At 37.6% G+C, this 19,711-nt stretch overlaps 1 protein-coding gene across 11 annotated transcripts in view; it reads right to left on the minus strand.

The window, feature by feature from the left end:
• Nucleotides 1-19,711, minus strand: part of COMMD10 (COMM domain containing 10) — a 126,118-nt gene that overhangs the window by 66,685 nt on the left and 39,722 nt on the right. Inside the window, exons 6-7 of one of the 11 annotated variants that reach the window (XR_011323379.1) lie at nucleotides 9,235-9,280; nucleotides 6,283-6,536 (exon numbers count right to left, since the gene is read on the minus strand). The exons of 6 other annotated variants lie outside the window; for them this stretch is intronic. Coding sequence is in view for 2 of the 5 variants with exons in the window: in XM_069777170.1 (XP_069633271.1) it covers nucleotides 9,298-9,525 (228 nt within the window). In the remaining 3 variants the exon portion in view is untranslated. 4 more of the 11 variants (XR_011323380.1, XR_011323382.1, XM_069777174.1 and 1 more) reach the window with 4 other exon arrangements.

A 19,711-nucleotide genomic window follows, 5' to 3' on the forward strand; every position in this document is an offset into this window, starting at 1 on the left:
CTAAACAGAAACACAAAAACCATATCATACCAATAATAAATTTTAGTATTAAAATGCTAAAAAGCTAATGCATTTTAAAAATAAGGTTCCAATTCGAAGGTAAATAAATAAATAAGGGTGCTTAAAAGTAGTAACACTGGAAAAGAGTGAGTTCTCTTCAATTTGCTTAGTAAATTTTCACCACTAATTAGAGCCAGCTAACACTGTGTACCTGAACAGAGACCAGACAATAGCTTGATATGAGCTGTTGCAATCTATCTCATACCTAAATCTTTCCAAACTACTCTATATACTACACCTGTAATACTTAAGTGAACCTACAGTTAGCAGCCTCTCAGGGAAGCTATTATTTTCAAACATGGGGGCAGTGGACTCTCAAAACACTGCTTGTCCTACCCAGAAGTTGGACATTATCCTAAGGAAGAGCATTATGCTATGAAAAGCCATTTTATGAAAGATCCACAGCCAGAAATCCAGAGCAGGCTAGCAATAGCCTTCCTCAGCAATGACCCCAAGTATCTAGCACACTAGTTATTTACATTAGTCTGGCTAGATTATGAATGTGCATCCAGCAAAGCAGACATGTAGGCACATCCCAAATCCCTTGTGTCCAGACCCTTCATGATTCTCACCCAGTCAGCTGTAGGAAAACACATACATATCCTAAAACTGTGGAGATGCTGGTGGAAGACTACACTACTTAAACCTGGCAGCAGATTCAGAGGGCAAGCTAGCATGCATTTTGTATTTTAAAAGTGGATGGTACTAGAATTCGGACATATCTAAACACAAAAATGCATGCTTAGTTAAAAATGTGAACTATATGAACCACTGATACAATCACAAGCCTCTTCTTTAGGTACTGTCCATGCAGACAGGAAAGGCAATGAGCTCTTCATCTAGGAATGGGGAGGCATCTTCATTCAGTATGAAAATAGGACAGATATATTTAACGTCTAATCTTTTATTACTCCTAAATGTCATTTAAACTGCTAATTTTTTTCCCCAATTTCAACCACTGTTGTATTGACCATACAACAGTTAGGAAGTATTTTTCCCTGCAGCTTGCTAGAGCTTGCACTTCCAAATACTGTGCTAACACACTGATCCTAAGTACTGCTGTTATTGAAAACTCAGTGCCAGTTTTCGTAGGCACTTGAAGCCACATTTGGCTTGGGCAATTATGGCTTCTGTATGCTATTCCCTTGCTAGCTAGGGTTATTCCCTTTCAGTTAAATTCAGTCTCTGCATCACCATACTCTTACCTCTAATGAAAAGATCCTAAGCGGGGCATATGTCATTCATTTTTAATAAAATGTAACTGTCTCCATCTAATATGCAGTCGAGCCTGATGCATGCATACAGTAAAGAGAAAAAAACATTAAGGAGGGTAGCATGGTGATCAGGGAGAGAAAAATCAACTGTAAATACTGAGTTGGTATGAGAGAGAAGGTAACTTGGAAGGGAAGGTGCACCTTGCTGCTTCAAGAGCTATATTCCTGGAGAGAAATAGTGAGCTGCTGCTCATTCAGGATGAGGTATACTTAGAAGTCTCTCTGCATGGACAATATTGATTTGGAGGCATTCCTTATGTAATGACCATCTGTAACTTTATAATTAGACTGAGCAGCATACGTGCTGGATTCCTTTTCAACTCTGTGGGCACACAGCCCTTCACCTGTAACCGGCACATTAAGTGTCTTTGGCAATGACCTTTCACTGTGTGATTTGTCCTTGCAGGCTAAATAGCATTCTCTACTTAAATTTACTTAGTCTTCTTTGGAAGTATACAATAATCTCAGTAGGCACCAGTATTTTCACTGGTTCTCTAAAAATCACTCATTTAACAAGAATTCTATGATTATTGAATTTACTTGATTTACTAATTAACATTACAAAGGATTCCATGACAAGAAATGAAGAAGGTATAATGCTAATATAAATGAACATATTTTTTTCTAAAATTTGCCACTTTAAAAAACAGTACACCACTGATTTTCTGTTTCGCTGTAATCTTTCCTCCTGCTGCTGACCTCAAGAAGACGTTCTTATTGGTGTGAGAGCTACAAAAAGACAGTATGTTATTTTCCTAATGTAGGGTTTGCTCATTAGTTTGAAACAGATCAAAAAAAGAGTTTTTATTTTAATGGCAGTCTTTGAAAAAAGAAGAAAGATTGAGGAAAATAGCTAAAATAATATAGCTAAATCAAATGTGACATTGAAAAACTAATAATTCTTTGTGTAGCTCTTTCTTTAAATTCCAAGAGAATAGCAGGCATTTCTGGAGAGAAAACAAAAAGTCACTAATACAAGTGAATACATTTTTTAAAATTAGTATTTACACAAGAAGAAGAACCACAAGGTTAAAAACACAGGCTATCTCGGTGCTCTGCCCCATGGAAATCCAATTAGGCATTTACGATGATTTAAATGACAGTATGGATCTGCAGAGGATCAGGAGTGAGCTCCACCCTCTGGTGGTTTCTTCCATTTGCCTCAATTTCTCACTGACGTGAGAACTTGCGGGTGTTGGTTGACGAGAAGCTCAACATGACCTGGCAATGTGTGCTTGCAGCCCAGAAAGCCAACCATATCGGGGCTGCATCAAAAGAAGTGTGGCCAGCAGGTTGAGGGAGGTGGCTCTGCCCCTCTGCTCCACTCTGGTGAGACTCCACCTGGAGTACTGCGTCCAGCTCTGGGGTCTTCAGCACAGGAAAGCCACGGACCTGTTGGATCAGGTCCAGAGGAGGGCCATGAAAATGATCAGAAGGCTGGAACACGTCTCCTATGAAGAAAGGCTGAGAGTTGGGGTTGTTTAACCTGTAGAAGAGAAGGCTCTGGGGAGACTTCATAGCAGCCTTCCAGTATTTAAAGGCGGCCTACAGGAAAGCCCAAGAGGGACTTTTTACAAGGGTATGCAGTGATAGGGCAAGGGGTAAGGGCTTTAAACTGAAAGAGGGTAGATTTAGATTGGATGTAAGGAGGAAGTTCTTGACTGTGAGGGTGGAGAGGCACTGGAACAGGTTGCCCAGAGAGGTTGTGGATGCCCCATCCCTGGAAGTCTTCAAGTTGGCTGGATGGGGCTTTGAGCAACCTGGTCTACCAGAAGGTGTCCCTGCCCATGGCAGAGGGGTTGGAACCAGATGGTCTTTAAGGTCCCTTCCAACCCAAACCATTCTATGATTTTATGATTCTCTAACCATGCAACACAACCACAGGACAGCTTTACCTCATCGCAGTATATGTTAATGTCTGAGTTGATAATATCCACCAACTACTGGTGGCGATGTAAAGCACAATCTCAGACTAGTTCCCTAAAAATGTGTATCTGCATCCCAAGATGACAGCCTTCCAAAGATTGCCTTTTTTGTTCTCTTTTCTAAATGTAATTTATTCTGTCCAAAACACAGGTTTGAAGCATGCCAGCAAGAAGTTGTGAGAAACTGCCCATTGCATACATCTCCACTGTAATTTTCAAGTTTCAATGCCTTCCTCTAGGTCCCTGATCACGTACCACCTTATGTATACTACTTCAATACTCAGCTTAAGTAAAATATATTACTTACTTTCAGATGAAGCTATGGCACACATAAAATGATAGTTTGTTACAAGCAGTAGAAATGCACAGCAAAGTGCCATGCTCTCCTGCTATTCTACCCAAAGGAATTTTTCAATAACTTCAGCACACCACATGACCAGAAAAAATTCATAATGTCCTTCTTCTGCAAGACCAACATGACTACCTGTGGTAAAGCTCAAGTCTCAATTACTCTGAAGATCATGGTTCAATATTTAGCCTGAAGTAAAACACACATTAATGCTGTTCTTCCTTTGTAATACTCCTTCTTCTCAGGATGGAATATAAAAGGAATAAAACTCATCCAAGAAGGAGAAAAACTGCTGCAGATAGCACCAGCTCAAAGCACAGAAAACAACTAGCCAGAGGAAGCCTTGAAGGCATCGCCTGAACCACAGGAAGCACCAGCAAAGCAACCTCACTGGGATCAGGCAGTTGACTGGACAGCTTGATGCATCCTGCAATGTCCGACTAGGACTACCCCTCTGATATAAAGACTTGTGGGATGCTTTTGAGATAGCAGAGAATGGAGATCAACAGTATGTTGCGAACAGCACTCAGACCAGTAATCCTAAACCATAACCCTTGGTGAACATGACAGCTGTTTGATAATACCTTACCACAAAGCTGCATTGCACAATACAAACAACAATACAAAACAAATATATTCAATATTCTCCGATTTCTAGATGCCATTAAGAAAGGCTTCCCTCCTAGGATTCTTCCTTTTGAAAACATACAACACCATAATGATCTGTCCTCCCTACACTTAATATGAAATTTAACTTGGAAGCCATGAAATTTGACTAGGAGCACCAAGCTGCTCCTTAGATGGAAAAAAAAAACCCAAAACAACCCCCCAGAAAACCCTCCCCTAAAACCAAAAGTATGTTTAAGCTGCTGATATATTTCCTACAAAAAAATATGGTATGGAATTAAATTCCAACAAATACACCATTAATAGGAAGCTGAGCTGGAATAAGATACACAGTAAGAACACTATAAAACTAAAATTAAAATCAGTGTTGTATTAAACACTGGATGTTATTGCTGTTTTTCAGAAAAATATTTTATTATTCAATGTTAATAAGAGTACTGTGGCAGTCAAAAAAAATATAATCCTAAAAAGCACACACGAAACAAAACCAGCCAAAACACCCTTTCTCCTATCATTATTCAGCCTATCAAATATTCTTAATACTTTTTGTTGCAAAATTTCATGAAGCGCTTCCTTTTCTACTCTTTAGATACTGTGAAAACTGCAAAGCAATGTGAAAGCTTCAATGGACATGAAATATAGTTGTGTTCTTTTAAACAGAGTTCTGAAACTAATTAAGCTGAAATACTGCAGAAGATGCTATAATAGGAAAAAGCTGATGAACCCATAACTGCATTTCAACTGGGCACACTGTGGGAGAATATTTTTTTTCATATAGCAGCCAATGCTTATGGGCATTTAGAAAATTGTTAAAGTAATTGGAAGAAGTAAGTAGGCCACAACTGTATGCATTTGTGAAAGGTGGACACCCAGATAAGAAGCTTAGGTGTGTTGATAAACCTGCCTGAAAGTGGCTTTGCTTCCTATATTGCTTTTTTTCTGGAGTCGGTTTTATCTTCTGTGCACTGAAGCCTTACACTTTGATCAGAAACCAACTTTTAATTGTGCTGAACTTATTTTAAACAGGAGCATTTTAAATGCACCATTCTCTCCTTCCTATATTTAGTGGCTTTAGATGATAAAGTTCATTTTCTACCACTCCACCACCTGTAGGGTAGTGACAGTAATGGCTCAAACAAGGAGAACAAACGCCTGGCCGAAACAGGCATTAATGAAACAGCAGACAGTTCTCTGATGCACAAAGGTGCAGGTGTGAATACCAGTTCTCCACACTAAAACTGCCCCCTGTATCTGCAAGTAATTAGCTGCACTGAAGCAGCTGTACATGCAGTTTTCCTTATGTATTGTTCAGTATTTCCCACTGAAAATGCAGTTCATGCACTTTCATGCAGTTCAAACTTAGAGCACCTAAGAAGTCCCTTAGACCTAAACCATAGTTTTACCCCTCACAAGATTAAACCTAATTAAATGCAAAATACAAGAAAGTAGAAGAAACTCTAATATGTACAAAAAAACAGAGCACGGATACTTGTTCGATTATGAAAGCTACATGTGCCATGTATCCTTACTTTGATGCGAACATTGGCATTTTTTAAGCTTTTGTTTGTTTTCACTTTTTAAAAAATGCTACTACTCAGTGATTTATTATTTATTTTTCAGTTCAGGGGGTTGGAGGCTATTTTTTCAATACAATCTTGACAGATTACAATAAATGTATTTCTTTAAAAAAGACTACATTATCCAGGGGAACAGATTTTCATGTGTAGATTATTTGTATTTTAAAATACAATCACCTCAAATTGTAAATGAAAATAAAAGTTGTATCAACCCATGCTGGACCTGCACAAAAGAATGTTTGAATAGCTGTTCAGCTCTGTTTCAGTAAGTATTTTATCCAACTTCCAGACAACACAATGCTCAAATCATCAAAGAATTATTAACATACTTTATAAACACATTCTAATAACCTCTTTCTTTCTTTAAGCAAATCAGACATAACATGCAAACAGAATGTCTGACCTGAAAGCTTCAAATTTTTAAGAGCTGGAATAAATCCTGACCTAAATTTTACCTTTTTTTTACCCACCATTCTCTTCATACAGGAAAAGATTCACTATTTTCCAACAAAGAATTGGTCCTTATGAGGAATCCAGTAACAGCAACGTGGATGTCAGTTTTCAAAAGAAACAATAGAAACAAGTATGCAAGTTCTCATATTTCTATCTGGTAACCATGGTGAAGCCTGTCCTTTTGGACAACAAGGAGAGGCACTTGGGCCTCAGTTCAGAAAGAGCTCATTCCTCTTCAGAAGAAATGAAACCTAAGATTCTCACATGAAACCTGGGAGAAAAAGGCAAATTGAAAAATTCATGTTAAAAATACCGAAGCCTGCAGCACTGTAAGCACTTAATGCAAGTGTTGCATTGGTCTCCGAAAGCACGTCCGCTCACATTGAGTTGTACATGCAAGCACGGCAAGGTAAACTTGCTCAAAGCACAAATCTCAAATTAGGGGAAAACGTTCCAGGATTCTCTGATATGATGATGTTTTTCAGAAAAGTCTCCAAACCCAAATGGAAGTAAAAGGCCACAAATGCAAATGTTACCTTAGTCCTCAGTGTTCAACTATTCTTCAGGGGGTTGTTGTTGTTGTTTTTTTAAAAGTACTCCCATGCTCCAATATTCTAGCAAATTGTGAAAGAAATCTTATTTGTATCTTGTAAAAACATGAAGTACTTCGAGCTCAGCATAACAAATTCATAAGAGAGACTAAGTCAATCATAGCTGAACATGAAGACAAACTTTTTGCCTTCATTTTTAAGCTTTACTTCATGATTATTTTATTCTGTGAGTTTATATGAAAGCAAGTTTTAGTACTCACAGTAAAACTTGGCAACTGTGAGAAACCACTTGTATTCTTGTTCCTCTTACAATTCTTTCCTCCTATAGGCTGAGTTAATTAAAGCCAAAACACTTTTAAAACATGCACAATGGATACATTTGAGGTTTATGATGAAGGAAAATGGTAGAGTGTTTACATCTTATGACCTAAAAAGTTGGTGTTCAATAATGAATGGGGTTCTACAACTTGGCTTTGGTGCTACCAAATCTGCAGACTACCAGTGCAAAGTTAATAAGATATCAGCTTATACTTTTTTTTTTTTAAACCTCCAGTGGTAATTAAAACAACCCCTGATTTACAGTTTAATTAAGAAATAAGATAGTGGGATAATAATAAAAGTCCTATTTAAAAAGCTTAACTTTTTCAGCCTGATATCTCAAGTCAATTAGCAGACTGTACTGTGTGTCTTTTAAAGTAGCACTGTCTTATTATTGGCTCCCCACATATTTGTTTAAATAGGTTCCTTTCCTGGTACAGAAGTGGGAGTACCAGATTGTGTCGGGTCTGGCTGAGAGGGAGTTAATTCTCCCCATAGCAGCCCTCCTAGTGCTGTGCTCTCCATCGGTAGCTAGAAAGGTGTCGATAACACACCAGTGTTTTGGCTACTGCTGAAGCAGTGCTGGCACAGCATCAAGGCTGTCTCTCCAACATTTCTCCCCCTCACTGGCAGGCTGGGGCAAGATCTTGGGAGGGGACACAGCCAGGACAACTGACCCAAACTGACCAAAGGGATATTCCATACCATATGACATCTGCTCAGCAATAAAAGCCAAGTAAGAGGAGAAGGAAGGGGGACCATTTGTTATTTACTTTCATCTTCTGGAGCAACTCCTATGTGTACTGAAGCCCTGCTTCCTGGGAAGTGGCCAGACATCGCCTGCTGATGGGAAGTAGAGAATAAAATCTTTTGTTTTCCTTTGCCTTCACGCAGGACCTTTGCTTTTGCTTTATTAAACTGTCCTTATCTCAACCCATGAGCCTTGTGTTCTATTTTCTCTCCCCTGTCCAGCTGAGGAGGGGGAGTGATAGAGCAGCTTTTGTGGGCACCTGGCATCCAGCCAGGGTCAACCCACCACACTGATTTATTTTTTTTTTAACCTCTTGAAGCAAGGAAATAAAAATAGTCCAGAAATTTGGTTGTGGGTTTGGTTCTAGTTTGTTGGGTTTTCTAAATTTTCTTAAGAAATATGGCTGAATATTTGCCAGCTCTAAAAAGGTAAGTTATGGGACTAAGTCACACATTATGCAAATGTCATCCAGTATTTTAACATGAGAACCTTTGTGGGTCATCTTCTATTCAAAAATCTTGCTCTCTTTTGCTCTGCATGGTCATTGTCCACTGCCACTGTAGCCACTGCAGCACTGGGGTGCTGCATGAGTACTCCAAGTTATCATTGCGTCGGTCAGCACATACGGTATAGACATACCAATACGCTTTATAGAATTTGCCCCAAACAAAGAGCCGGCATCAGTAATGCCTTTGTCATGGTAACAGTAACTATTTTCCGTACATACTCAACACTTTCTTCAAAATCACAACAAAAATTGTCCTGTTTTTTCTTGTTGCAGCATGAGAATACAATCAGCCTCTGCAGTTTCATTAGTGCTAATGCAGAAGCTGAATTTATGTCTACTTAACTAATTACATTAACCAATTGCTCACTAAAGTGAACTCTGTGCATCCTGACAGGAAATCATACAGGAAGAATCCCAAAGCACAGCAGAAGGGAATTCCCAGTGGTTTCCTCTTAGATTAATTCAATGTAGAACTGGGGAAAAGGATTACATATCGAATCATGGCTCAGCTTGGTACACAAAGACCAATTTCAGCATTTTCAATTGAAATATTTCAGTATTCTCAATTCAGTATTTTCAATATTTCAGATTTGTGTTGGAAAAAAAAAGTTGAAATGGCAAGAGATTCAGGGCAAGATTTATGAAGCCAGAACAAGGGAGGAAATCTCAGACAAGGAAATGTCAAATTTTCAAACATTATTTTATAAAAAGGCCATAACGGAACCTGACAACCTAGACACCACTTACGAAATCACAACCTAAATTTAAACTGATAAGTAGGTTAAAATAACAACAAAAAAAAAAGGAATAGTGAAAATCCGTAACAATAATTCATGATTACTTTCTGGAAAAGTCAGATCTTCTATGTTGTCTTTGTCCCACTTTGCCTGAAAGACAGAAACAATCAGAATTGTAGAGCTCCAATTTTCAAGTGCAAGATTATTTCAGTGTATTCTACAGCAGTGCATTCTGGAATACTTTCAGGCAATATTATAGCAGTAATCTGTATGCTCCCCATTCTACACTTCCAGCTGGCTGGAAGTTCCATCACTATGTAAATTAAGAAGTAATGCAGGTCTTCATTTGTTTGCAATGAGTGAAGGACCAAAGAAAGGCTCCAGAACTTACTCTCCTTATAGGACAAGAGAAAAAAAAAAAAAGTAATTACATATTTATCCTGTGCTTTACAAACTATCTATCCTCAATGCAATGTAAAAATAATATAAACAATAGCAGGTTATCTCCTCCCCCCCCAAGTGCAGTCCACAATCTGTGGGGTCACATTTTATGCCTATTGAAATGGCAAATTTTTTTGGCAAATTTTTTCTGCAAATGCATCACCTCAACAATTGCTGAATTTCCAGTGAAATCTGAACTCACAAGCAAAATAATAAGTTCTCAGTAAGACACAAGCTCAGTCAACATCACCAACACCACAGCCTTTAGCCATAAACTAAAGGGTTTTCAGCCATAGACTAAAGGTCTACACCCACCCACAATAGAGAAACCACACTTTTCAAATCCGTATACATACTAAAGATTCACAACCACTCACTGCAGAGATCAATTTTTGTTCTTACTGACTTGTAGGCTTCTTCCAAGGCCACAGAAGTGTTTTCCAGGGGTACAATGGTTTGCCCAGAGAGCACATTTTCTCTTTCCCTGTCCACCCTTCACCTCCTTTTCTTGAACTTTTTGTCTGGTCTGCTGCTTGCAGAAAGAAAACTGAAGCTAGGGTAATACAAACATTGATTCTATTTGCCTTTTAACTAATAAGATACCATGTGCCAAACCACTATTGTAGGTGAATGGTGTTTTTTTGTTGTTGTTGTTTGGTTTTTGGGTTTTTTTGGTTGGAGAGAAGGCAGGGAGAAAGGAGGAAATGTGTTTACTTTTTTGCATTTACAACTCTTGAAAACCAGAAAACACAGGGGAAATCACAAACTCCATAACCACAAGAAAACAATTTCTATTGCAAGTCATTTCTTTATGTGAGGAGGAGTATCAGACTACTGCTCCCTTACCCTTAAAGCACAAAGATGCAGGTTGGTCAGCCAGTTATTAAAGGACTTTTGAGACAGTAATGTTCTCTGCAAAATAGCACACAGGTTATTTTAAGTGTCACTACAGTTTAACTGTTGCCACTAGAGAAAGCAGAAACACTTTGTTCCAGTTTCTTCCTCTAGTGTGGTTTTGCTGAGAAAAAAAAACCCCTAAGTTTTATTTCTAGTTTAAACTTCTATGATAAGCATAGCTTAACCTTTTCTCCCCCGTCTCCAACTCATGCTTCACTCATCTGAAGAAGCTCCATTTTCTTGACTTAGGTCCTTCTGTGCTTTTTCCTCTGTTTAGACCCATTTGGAGCTGTGAAGATGTCCCTTCCCCCATTTAAGCCTTTTATTTTATGGCACTTATCTATTTTTAAGACTTAAATGTTTCAGTCAATATGAGGCATTAGGGTAGAAAATAATTGTTGTGATCTGTTCCTCTGTGTTGCTTAATGAAGTAAAAAGGAAAGTTGTATAGCCGTTTGGCAGTCTTACTGGCTGTGAACTGTCATTAAGTAAGAGATGGCAAGTTTTATCATGCACCTCTGACTACTAAATTCACAAAACAAACAGAAGGTTTACCATGGGAGGTAGAGAGAGATCAGGCAATATCCTCAAGTCGCTCTTCCAGTAAAACAGCGGGTGGTTACTGAAATTGCTATGGGAACGTGGGACTTTGTCAGAAACACACACTTCTAGGTGAAAATGTTCCTTAACCTTTTACATTACCACTGCTACAGAAAACCCAAGGTGTAGAAAGGCTGGTGCTCGTATACCAGGAAAAACGAAAACATTAAATTTGAAACAGTGTCACATTAAATTTTTTTATGCAGTCTTTGATGTTAAGCAGTAGTATTTGATTAAGGAAAGAAAGTCTCCACATGTGTCCTCCAGTAATGCACTTCACTTGATTTTAACACATTCTTTAACCGCAGCTGAAAAGAAGAGGCCACAGGGAAGGGGTAAAGAAGAGATAACCGTTCTTTTGAGCCAGTGCTGGATGCAATTCTGCTCAATGGATGACTCATATAATTTTGGAGAGAAGTAAAGTTATATTTGGGTATCTCCATTGTGCACACAAATTCTGCTCTGATTTCCCTCCATGTCTTATGGTTCCTTGATAATGAAAGTGTATTAAAAAAACCAACAGTCCTTCAGCCAAAAAACCTGCTAAATTCACCAGAATTTAAGCAACTGTCTGCCACATTATTCATAGTTCCTCTTAACCACATATCCTGTTTCCAAATATTCACAGTTTGTGAAACAAGAGCTTACTCCCTCTAAACACCAATTAAGAAGTATCTTTCAGGACAAAGTAAAACAGTATTCCTCAACAGATAGCTATCACACCACCTCCACAAATATATTCAGATTTTGTACCAGGCTCATAATAATTGTTGCACTGAGGAAACCTTAGTTCTCTGATTTCTGCAAAGGGGCCAAAATGTGGTCTGGAAATGAATATAAATGTCAATTATTAAAACAAATCTTCCAAACGCAGAATTCAGCTTACCCAGGTTATTTGAATTACAAAACCTGGCTTCTCAAAATACAAATGAAGTCTTCTAAACTAAATAGAACACCAAGAAGAAAAAAAAAAAACCACCAAACAATTTTAATTATCCATGTAGCATATTTCTTTCTGCTTCCTGTCTTTTACCGCATTAGGACAGTCCTTTAAAGTGACATGGAAGAACAGCAGAGGGCATTTGAAATTTTTATGACTTTTCCAAGGTCATGGGTATCATGGATGTGATTTAATAAACCAGTACAGTCGGGCTGATAGAGCACAAGGGATGAATTAGTCCCTTGCTCATTAAAAAAATTCATCAAGAAAAAAAAAAACAACATACACAAGCTTTTTGCTTTCAACAAGCAAGCTATCTATCAGATGATGAGGTTAAAAAAGTTACTAGCAGAAATACAGAAAACTGCTTACACTGGTAACTGAATGTATCTGGAATATGGTAAGTATTCAATCTGGCCACAGGGCCTTCGCAAATATGAAAATGACCAAACCAAGAATATAAGACTATTAATAATGCAAAAAGATTCCCATTACACAGGGAATCTTTCTCCATAAGACATATTTTCTATAGCCTTGATATCCTCATGAGGTTGTATATAATAAATTATTCAAATAATAATGAGTATGTTTGGGATCCAAAGACCTGAAAGACAGGTTTATGTATTTGGTTAAATCTACTTTAAAAATTATACCCAGTTGTTCATTTCTGTCAGAAGGCACAGAACTCCTACACCACAAGAAGCTCCAAAACATCTCCTGCATGTTTGCCACACTGATGGAGGAATAAATGTGAAAGCAGCTCTTAGAGAAAGCAAGGTGACACACTCCAGCAATTTTAGGACTAGCCCAGCTCCATCCTCTACCCACCTCTTCCCTCACTGCTCCTGATTCTCTACTTCTATAAAACCTCATTTTACAAAATATAGCCATACTGAGATGCAAATCTGAAGTTTCACTTACACTGTTTTTAACTAAGCCATAAACATCATAATTGACAACACCCACTCATCCACTCACCCACCAGTCTGCTGCGTATGCCATACTTGTATTGCCAAAAGTAAAACATAGAGGAGTAAACAATAATACAGTCCAGACTTGCAAATGGTTACAGCACAAAATTAAAGACAATAAAAGAACGTGTGGATTTCTCACTTGGAAGTATGGCCGTGTCTCAGACATACTTATTACTTCAGAGTATCTGACAGTGTAAGGATAGTTCAGATTGTGTCAACTGTTACAACACATATTATAAATATCCTTGTTCCCCTCTGTTCACAAGAGCCAGAATTAAGACATGCTGCTTCCCAGTAGACAGTGCTTGGGTTCTATTCCCAAACTTACCATCAATGTGTGGCGTAACCTTCTGCTAATATTTTACCTGCGTGTTCATTAGTCTGTTTCTGATTAAAGAATTTAAATACGTTTTTGTTGTAAAGTTTTTAACAATTTACAAACAGAAATCGTATTGAAAACAGTATGCCAGAATTCCAAGAGACTTTATTCAAAAATATATTCTTTTAAAAATGTAATTCCACTCCTAATTCACAATTGCCTGCTACTATTTAAGTTGTTACACCTAAAAGGTCCATCTTGTCTTTAAGAGCATTAACAGAGGGAAAAAAAAAAAACCTAGATCCCTACTTTACTGCAAAGACTCTGTTTCATTATGATAAAGAAAGGGTTAATTTTGCATTTCCAAAACTTTTCGGAAGTCTAATTTAAGAATTGAATCAATAAAATACACAAGACCCCAAGGGGGGGGGGCACATATTAGAAGCAAATGGTAGAATGTTTCAGTGCGTGATTATTTTTCCTTTAAACAAAGCATAATTTTTAGATTAAATAAGTGAGAAAGGCAACAGTGTTATTACTCCCGCTATGTTCTGTAACAAGCGCAACATACTTTTATCACCAGTGAACACTGCAGGTTAGTATGCAGTTTCATGTGAAATTTGAGCAGTACCTTCCACTGACAGAATAACCACTGTTAAAAAGCGTCCCAGCAAAATCCTGCTTCCAGGCTTAGCTTGACAATAATTAATAGGTTATATTTTATAATATGCTTTCTGTAAACTTTTTCAATTTATTAAATATAGCAATATAACATTTTACAACCATCCTTCTGTCCCTTACAGCTTATGAAAACTAAATGTGAATTCAGTCAATAATTGGCTTGTACATTTCGGTTTTAGAAACCATCATCTTCCAATAGGTTTAAAAAGAACCATACATACACAAGACAGCAATGCCACAGAAATGCAGCCACCCACTACTCTGCTTTCCCTAGCAAGCTGTCCAGGTTCTCCATCCTCATTCACCATTCTCATGCTCGTGTTTGCAGCGGACTGAAAGAAGGTAAGTGCTTTGACTGCACCTTGAAGGGAAACCACATCAACACCACCCCTTATGCCTGAATTGCTTGTAGAGGCATTACAAACATACAGGCGCAGCCTCAGGTGCCACGCGATGGCACACCTCAAAGTACTGGGGACTGTGCATCCTAATTGTGGCTTATCACACCAACCTGCTGCCTGCAGACCTCTCTACAAAGCAGTACTGAGCCAGCAATGCACCACAGGTTTATGGTCATTCCTGTGTCACACACCAACTTGGGTGTAGGCGTAACTAGGTACACAGCTTGTCACACTGAATTGCAACATGCAATTTTAGTAGACGGTGTATTAAAATAAAGAATATTACGGTTTGTTACTTGTGAACAGGTGGGGCAAAGCTACACAGAATCCAAATCTTCCACAGTGCTCCCACAGCTTTTTCTACAGAGCATTAGCACTGTATTAAAATTAGTATCTAAACAAAGCACTGCAGAATTACAAGGCGAATCAGTTAGCAGGTCAAAACACTGATATGAGGAAATATGAAAGTCCTAGACTAAAATAAAGAACTGCATTTAGCAATAGTCTGAAGGAACATTTTCCAATTATGGCAAAAATCTGCTGCTTTTAAGTATAGGAAAAATGGATCCTGGCTGCAAGGAATTTATAAATGCGCATCTTATTCAGATACAAAGCAACAAGTTAAAAAAACCTACTTATTTCAGACCTTCTTAAGGAAATTAATCATAAAAGTTACCTATCACAATAGCATACTTTCTCAATGCAGAACACTGCAGATTGTAGAAAGACGTCTGCAGCAAATTAAGGTCAGCATTTAAAATGTTGAAGCTTTTCAGAGATGCACCATTACTTAATTTTAGCATATAATCTTCATGTCCCATTCACCAAATCCTACATTGTAAAATGTGGAATCAGATTACAGATTCATAGAAGAAATAGAAAAAAAAAGTTTCCTTGAAATGCTACTCTGCTTATTGGTCCTAAACAAGCTTAAATCACTACTATTACTCTCAAAATTAAATAAGTCAATAATCATAAAGAGTGCAAAGACATCAGATTGCAGGTCCCCAATTGTTTGTATCCTGCACTACGAGTTCTGCCCAGAGTAAGTGCAACCACAAATGTATGCCCAAATGCTATTTCAATATAATATTAAATATGGAATACCACAAAATTTGCACTCCAAGCACAGAGTTACTATTGCCTCTGGTCCTTTATCCTGTATATTGTTTTTACCTCATTTCAGTGCTTTCGTTCTCATCAAACAGCTCCTTACGGTGCATGTTTCACATAAGTAATATAATGCCAGGTTATGCTAACTGTAGTAATACTGGTTAGTGCTTGACATAGGTCCCAAGCCTGCCAGGTTATGAGCAACTCATTATTTTCCATTATCTAGTAGAGACTGAGTGATTTTAATGAGAATCAATTTCATTGAAGAACTCATCTGCAATGCTATAGCACTTTTGTACATTTCCTGTTGAGTAGCATTTCTAACAAAAATACACTTGGACATCTTAACATAATACCCAGAACAGAAAATGTGACAAACTGACTAGAATTGTGTGGGTTTTAGAAAGGCCCAAAACAAATTAGGAATGTTTCACAAAAGCTAAGTACAATTCTGCCTAGGAAAGAGACCCTTTGATTTGTGGATTTAATGTCTCTGTTGCTTTCCTCCTCCAAAAGGGTGGTCCCACTTTTTATCCTCACTGGAATCTGGGCACTCTTGCTTACTTTTCTTGTGTCAACAAAACAGAGCAGATTAAATACGAAACTAGTCATGACCCTATTCAGCTTCTTTTTCAATACTGTGCAGAAGAGTCTAGTTAACACCTTCGTAACTGATCTCTCTCCATAACTGCAGAATAATTTACCTTGAAATGGGCCTCAGGAGGTCACGTGGCCCAACCATCACCATCCACCCTGCTCAAAGCAGGGGTAACTCTGAAAGTCCAAGTATTTTGCTTTACAGTGAATTTTCAACATATAGCTTCTCCAGAAATGTCCACTTCTGACATCTTACTCAAGGACACCACTTTTGTGAAAATTTAAATCTCTTTTAAACTTTCCAGCTACAGAACCACATAAATTGTTCCTTCCAAATTTAATTTAGCCACTTTCAGTGATGTTCTCGATTTTCTCCCCTCCAGCATGAAAATCTTATTTAAAATACTAATTGAATACATTGAAATCCTTTTGATAATATTCACTATCATCTTAGACAAGAATCTCTGAGTTTGAGTTGTGGTTGCCTTAATCACTGTATTCCTTTTTATCTTTTCTTCATGACTTTATAATTTTTTGCTTTTTGTATCACTGCACATGTTACAAGCAACATCCTTTATTTCTATGATTTCCTTAGCTAGCTACACATCAATTATTAGTTGAGAAAACAAAGTGGTAGGCTAATTCCTGCAGCTCAAAGAGGGTTTTCCTCCTCAGCCATTCATTTCCTGCCTCGGTCAATTCCATACGTTCCATGCCACTCTTGATCCTTTAAGTGAATCTGTTTTGGCAATTTTACCTTATCTGTTACTAATGTGCACAATATCTACTCTAAATGTGTTTCATATTGACATTTCCATAATTTCCATTCTTCTCCCCCTCCTATTTTCTCTTTCATAATACATGTTGATTACAATCAGGTAGCTTTCTTATCATTGCTATTTCATACCTGTACATTTTAGTTATATGCACTTTACTTACAAATCAAATTCTTCTTATTGTATTCTTTGGTTTATGTTTGGACACAAGAGAAAATTAATTTAAAACAGCTTCAGTAGCATAAGATAAGCTCACCATCTGTAAAACTTTATAGGCAAACTTTATACATTAAGCTCTTTGAGACTGTGAATTGCTTGGGGTAAAAACTATATTATTTTAAGACTGAGGATATGAATGACACTACTATGAAAAAGAATCTAATCAAATGGCCTTTCAGTCAAACGTACAAACACGATACAAAAACAAAAATGCTTAGCAATGTCCTGCTTTTCAAATTTGTTTTCTTGAATATATTTCTTGAATTATTTAATTTCTTGAAATATTTAATTGTCTTTCCATCTCACTGATTTCATTAACAAGAAACACCAATGCATCAACCTTAAGAAATTCCATGCAAGTCATTTCTCTCTCCTGCCTCTGAAAACAGTAAGTTTTATGACCTTACCAAAAATCTTCCTGATCTTTGTATCAGTAGCAATACTAAAGGCACAAACATAGATGCAGAAGTGTCTCATTTCTACCTACATCTGTAAAGCAAAATGCAAGTCTGAAGATGTCTGCTAAAATCTGGGACACAACTCTGATTTTGGAAAGCACGAGTCCAGCAATCATGAAAAAGAAGTGTAATAGTTAAGAACAGGGCATAGTTTAAAGTTGCATTTTCTTCACCACGTCACACCCTTCCTCACGCTTACAACTCACAACCACCTGAAAACCACAGTCTATTTCCTTTTGTCAGTGCACTTTTTTTGCAGGGCCCACTGGTAACTTAAGCACTCACGATTTCTAGAAATGTCCAGGACATTGGCTTTGTTTCATTTTCTAATTCATTTTAGGGATCCATTTTGCAGTGTAGTTTTACAAACATATCGACACTACAGAGAGTGGTGAACTTCATTCACCACCCTTTCTTCCACCTACTACAGAAGAAAACACACAGGTGGATTTCGATGGATTTAGAGGGAGAGTGAATACACTTCTCAACAGCCAGCAGGATGAAGGGGTTTTGTTTTGTTTTGCTTTTATTTCCAAGGTTCATCTCTGCAGCCACAGTTTGTTCTACTGCTTTTATGTTTGCTTTGACGGACTCTTCACAACCGTTGACATTGGTATCTGTTCACATACAAAAAAATCCCATTTAATTTAAGCAACATTAAGGTCTACAGTCTGTATCAGTAACTTCAGGATAAAAACATGTTCAACATTCTAACATGAACAGCCAAGGAAATTCAATCCCATGCTGTGCTGCTCCCCATGATGCCTGTTCCAAGGGTAACCTTCTCCTCTTTCTTGGTCAAGGATTTCCTGCCCCTTTCCAAATTGGTTTCCAGGCTTCGTCCAGCCCACAGAGTAATGTAATTGTAAGCAAAATAGATTTTACTGTCACCCACACGTCTGCAGTCCCTCACTATATATATATGTATATATATTTTTTAGATTTACAAGTTTAAATAGGGATTTTTATTACAATCAAAAAAATCGTTGGAAAAATCCTTTTGGTCACCTCACCCATCTTTCTGCTAGTACATGAGTGTATTCTATCTTACACTCTCTGGAAATGGTTTCTTCTGTTTTCTGTAGAGCATTCATCTACCTGGGGGAGATCAGTCACCACCTTCTACATTATTTTATATGCCACCTTCAGAAAGTGGAGAGTATACTGCTGATTCCCTGTACTATATTAAAGACTAGAAGGAAGCTCAGCCAAGGACTCTCCTCCCAGGTGCATTATTTCAGCACCTGGACTGTGTGCTCTCCACAGTGCTCAAAAGTGTTATGTGCTTGGTGTTTAATGACAGCAAAGCCTGACCTTAAATCAGAATGCTCATAATCAGTTAGTGTTTGGGCAAAAAGTCCAGGACTTCCATGAGAAACAATCAGCAAAAATGAAATGGTAATTTTTACAGTTTAAGTCAGTTAAACTTGAAAGGGATTTTGTGGGACAAACTAAAAGATACTCTTCTAGCCCAAAGGCTTTCTCCTTGACATATTCCAAATGCTTTTACACTCAGTAAAGATGTCAGCATTCTTTAATCGAAAAAAAAACCAACCCAAAAACCAAAAAAACCCCCCAAAACTGCAAAGATTTTTTTAATGGAAGTGTAAGACTTAGATGCAAACAGTAAAGAAATGGTGACTCCATGTAACTAGATCTATTTTTTTTAAACTTTTACTTCCACAAAGCCATAGAATAATTTAATTTTCTCCATCTCTGAGGTAATATGAAGATATTAACATATGCCGTACATGTACAATGGCAGATAAATTTTGCACCTGTTCCAGATCTGTTGGTAGAACAGCACATTACTGGATATTGTTTCCAGTGGCAATAATAACCTGCAGTCTTCCTAACATTCACACTCTCCCTACTCCTGCAATTTTTTGTGAAAGAATTAAACACATGCCAATTCCACAGAACTCTGAAAATGGGAAGTGCTTATTTTTATATGAAGACACATACTAAAGTAATAGTATTTTGGTTTCGAGCTACAAAGCTCTTCCTGCAGTTTTATAGGCTGACTCATGTTTGGTCCACAATTCTTATTTCCTTCTTCAGTTAAAAAAAAGCTAATGCTGAAAGCACATTACTGAAGTGCTTCAGAAAACAGTGGAAAAACAGAATGCTGATTTTTTTTTTCCCATTGTCTGAAGCCACATTGC

Source organism: Haliaeetus albicilla, chromosome Z, assembly GCF_947461875.1.
Source record: "Haliaeetus albicilla chromosome Z, bHalAlb1.1, whole genome shotgun sequence".
Lineage (NCBI taxonomy): Eukaryota > Metazoa > Chordata > Aves > Accipitriformes > Accipitridae > Haliaeetus > Haliaeetus albicilla.